The sequence below is a fragment of the Conger conger genome, chromosome 7 (genome assembly GCF_963514075.1).
Source record: "Conger conger chromosome 7, fConCon1.1, whole genome shotgun sequence".
NCBI classification, from domain to species: Eukaryota; Metazoa; Chordata; class Actinopteri; order Anguilliformes; family Congridae; genus Conger; species Conger conger.
In genome coordinates, this window is record NC_083766.1 from 17,896,322 (window position 1) to 17,899,338 (window position 3,017).

A 3,017-nucleotide genomic window follows, 5' to 3' on the forward strand; every position below is an offset into this window, starting at 1 on the left:
GGCTTCTAGATGACCATCCACCAGAAGTAAGGGTCAAAGCAGACGGTGGTGGGCCTGGGATGCCACTTCTGATGATCCCTATGAAGTGATTACCCCTACCCTCACTAAAGTCATCTAGAAGATGTCGATTTTCAATGGATTGTAATATCAATTCCTATGAGCTCACAATTCTCTGTTTTTTTATAGCTGCAATTTTTTCATTGGGGAAGGCTGTATTGTAATAATTGCTTTGCTTTGGAAATCTCTTATTGTTGAATATTTTAAATTGAGGCAGTGGAACTTTTTGGAAAGTTCTGGGGAGTCCCGACTTTGCTGAACTGTAAATAGTTGTGCCAAGCCCCTCCCCTCCTTTTGCAACTGCAGCAGACATATTCAGTGAAAAAATGCAGGGGGACTTGCCTGCTGGTTTCACTTTCTCTTGCCACACCTCGGCAAGTTGGTATCGCAACTATATTGCAAGAGATTCTCAGCACACAACAGGAAACCCACAAGGAAGCATAGCAACATGAGTAAGTTCTCTCCAAAATATTTTAAAATAATTATACCTCACTAGTATGTGTATTGCTATGTTATACTCTAGTGAAATATTCCCACTTTCCATGGCTTATTGGTGTGATATATGAAATTATTTTAACAGCATAATAGTGTTGTTTTTGTGCTATTTCATAGCTTGCATTTATGGGGATGTCATGGACATTGAAACAACAGGAGCATCAGAAGAAACTGCTCGCCAAGACAACCTGACTGTTCAAGGTGAGAGCCTGCATTATATCCAGTACTCACTGTTACACACTACTGTTTGGATGGTGGAATTCCAAATGAAAAAAATGCACAAACCATAAAGATGGGCTAGAAAGTAATACATATCTTATCTCACTCAGGTATACTATCGCTTTTTTCCACTGATAGCAACCCAAGCTAAAGCAAAAAAGACATTCCAAGTGTGCTGTTGTTAAAATACATTATCCCAATAATGTATTTTATCCTTATATGGTTTGTATTGAATGTTTATTAATACAATGCACACAAAGCTGAATAAAGTTATAAAGTGTATACTACAGTCGGTCAACTGTTCTCCAAAAGGATACTTTATTATTCAGCCGGTCATAGTTAAATATTTTCAACAGGCCTCGTTTTCTTTCCTGTTTTAAGGAGTGGCTGCATCCCGCAAGCTCGCGGAACATGACCTCGTTTATGTTGTTTATCGCTTTTTTCCACTGATAGAAACCCAAGCTAAAGCAAAAAAGACATTCCAAGTGTGCTGTTGTTAAAATACATTATCCCAATAATGTATTTTATCCTTATATGGTTTGTATTGAATGTTTATTAATACAATGCACACAAAGCTGAATAAAGTTATAAAGTGTATACTACAGTCGGTCAACTGTTCTCCAAAAGGATACTTTATTATTCAGCCGGTCATAGTTAAATATTTTCAACAGGCCTCGTTTTCTTTCCTGTTTTAAGGAGTGGCTGCATCCCGCAAGCTCGCGGAACATGACCTCGGCAGGATGAAGAAATACCGTGACCTCATCATCAAAGTGGGACGGGCTCACCAAATGGACCCGGCCATCATTAGTGGGATCATCTCCAGGGAGTCTCGAGCCGGGGCGGCACTGAAGGATGGCTGGGGCGACCATGGGAATGCTTTCGGACTCATGCAGGTGCGTAGAACTGCTGACTGCAACCAGAACTGAAACTACCGTCCATTACAGATTTAGAGGAACTGAAATAAATCAGCTTTTGTTTGTCCCTTTAGGGGAAATTACATACTCTGTTGTTCTGCATTGCTTCTACACACTGTTAGCATACAGATGCTTACTCTTTTGTGTTGGTAAACATAACAGCATTCCCATGTTAATATTTGATATCAAAAATTTGATAGAAACCTATAATTCCATGCTCTTAATTATGGACATATTCCTCAGTAAATAGAACATTTTACACACATACAATACACACAAGCTGTATCCTTTTTCATCTATTTCTTACCAACATCTTACAAAATGGCAGCAAAATGTTCTATGTATTTACTGTCTGTGTGACCTCTCAAATTAGCCTCCTTTCAGCTAATTAGGCATTGAAACTGAAGAGAACTGGATTCTATGGATGAATAAGTATTTTACCAAGGGGTCTAGGCTGGTCAGGCCATCCAGTATACAGTATGTTCAGAATAGGCTTCACTGTATTATGCAGTTGAAATTGTACTTCCCTCTAGGGTCTTTCAGCGCACTTATACCTGGTTATGGGTATGCACTTTGCACTTTGTTGTACGTCGCTCTGGATAAGAGCGTCTGCCAAATGCCATTAATGTAATGTAATGTAATGTATTACAAAGGAAAAATATACCACACCATTCTGCCATGCAGCATATTAATTCAGAAAATATCAATAAATAGTCACTTTTACAGTTTTTACTGTGTGATAAACACGGTTAATTTGCTACGGTTCATATAACATGTGTCAGCAGTTTAAAATTTTACCCACGCTACAGATTGACAAGCGGTACCACACGCCATTGGGAAAATGGGACAGCGAGCAGCACATCAGCCAAGGCACCCAGATTCTGATCGACTTCATCAACGAAATCAGGCGCAAGTTCCCAGACTGGCCCAAGGAGCACCAATTTAAAGGTATCATTTTGAATGCCTCAGGTCCATGTCAACAGCACGGCTTTCATGCATGCAGAAGCTGTATGTCTGTACATTTGATGACGTTTGGTCATCTCTGTCTTTCAGGAGGGATATCAGCCTACAACGCCGGACCCAGAAATGTCCGAACTTATGATCATATGGATGTTGGCACCACTGGAAATGACTATTCCAATGATGTAGTGGCGAGATCCCAATGGTTCAAGCAGAATGGTTTTTAAAGAGGACCATGGGCACGGATGGGGAATTCAGATGGCTCAATCAAAACAATTTAGTTAAGAATTGCAAGTGCAGTTGATGTCGGGTTCTGGGGACTGATTGGGTGTATGATTTCAATCTGATAAATTAATAAAAAACATGAAAATA

The 3,017-nt window shown here is 39.7% G+C and overlaps 1 protein-coding gene across 2 annotated transcripts; it reads left to right on the top strand.

Annotated features, from left to right (window-relative positions):
* The first annotated feature begins 383 nt into the window (after positions 1–383).
* LOC133132737 (lysozyme g-like) lies at positions 384–3,017 on the top strand. Of its 2 annotated transcripts, none has more exons than XM_061248412.1 (5): positions 384–509; positions 670–753; positions 1,468–1,664; positions 2,495–2,633; positions 2,739–3,017. In XM_061248412.1, exons 1-5 carry the CDS (start codon positions 506–508, stop codon positions 2,870–2,872), a joined length of 558 nt encoding a protein of 185 aa, XP_061104396.1. In that variant the 5' UTR covers positions 384–505; the 3' UTR covers positions 2,873–3,017. The 2 variants fall into 2 exon arrangements, with proteins under 2 accessions (XP_061104396.1, XP_061104395.1); XM_061248411.1 differs by having other exon boundaries at positions 491–509; positions 646–753.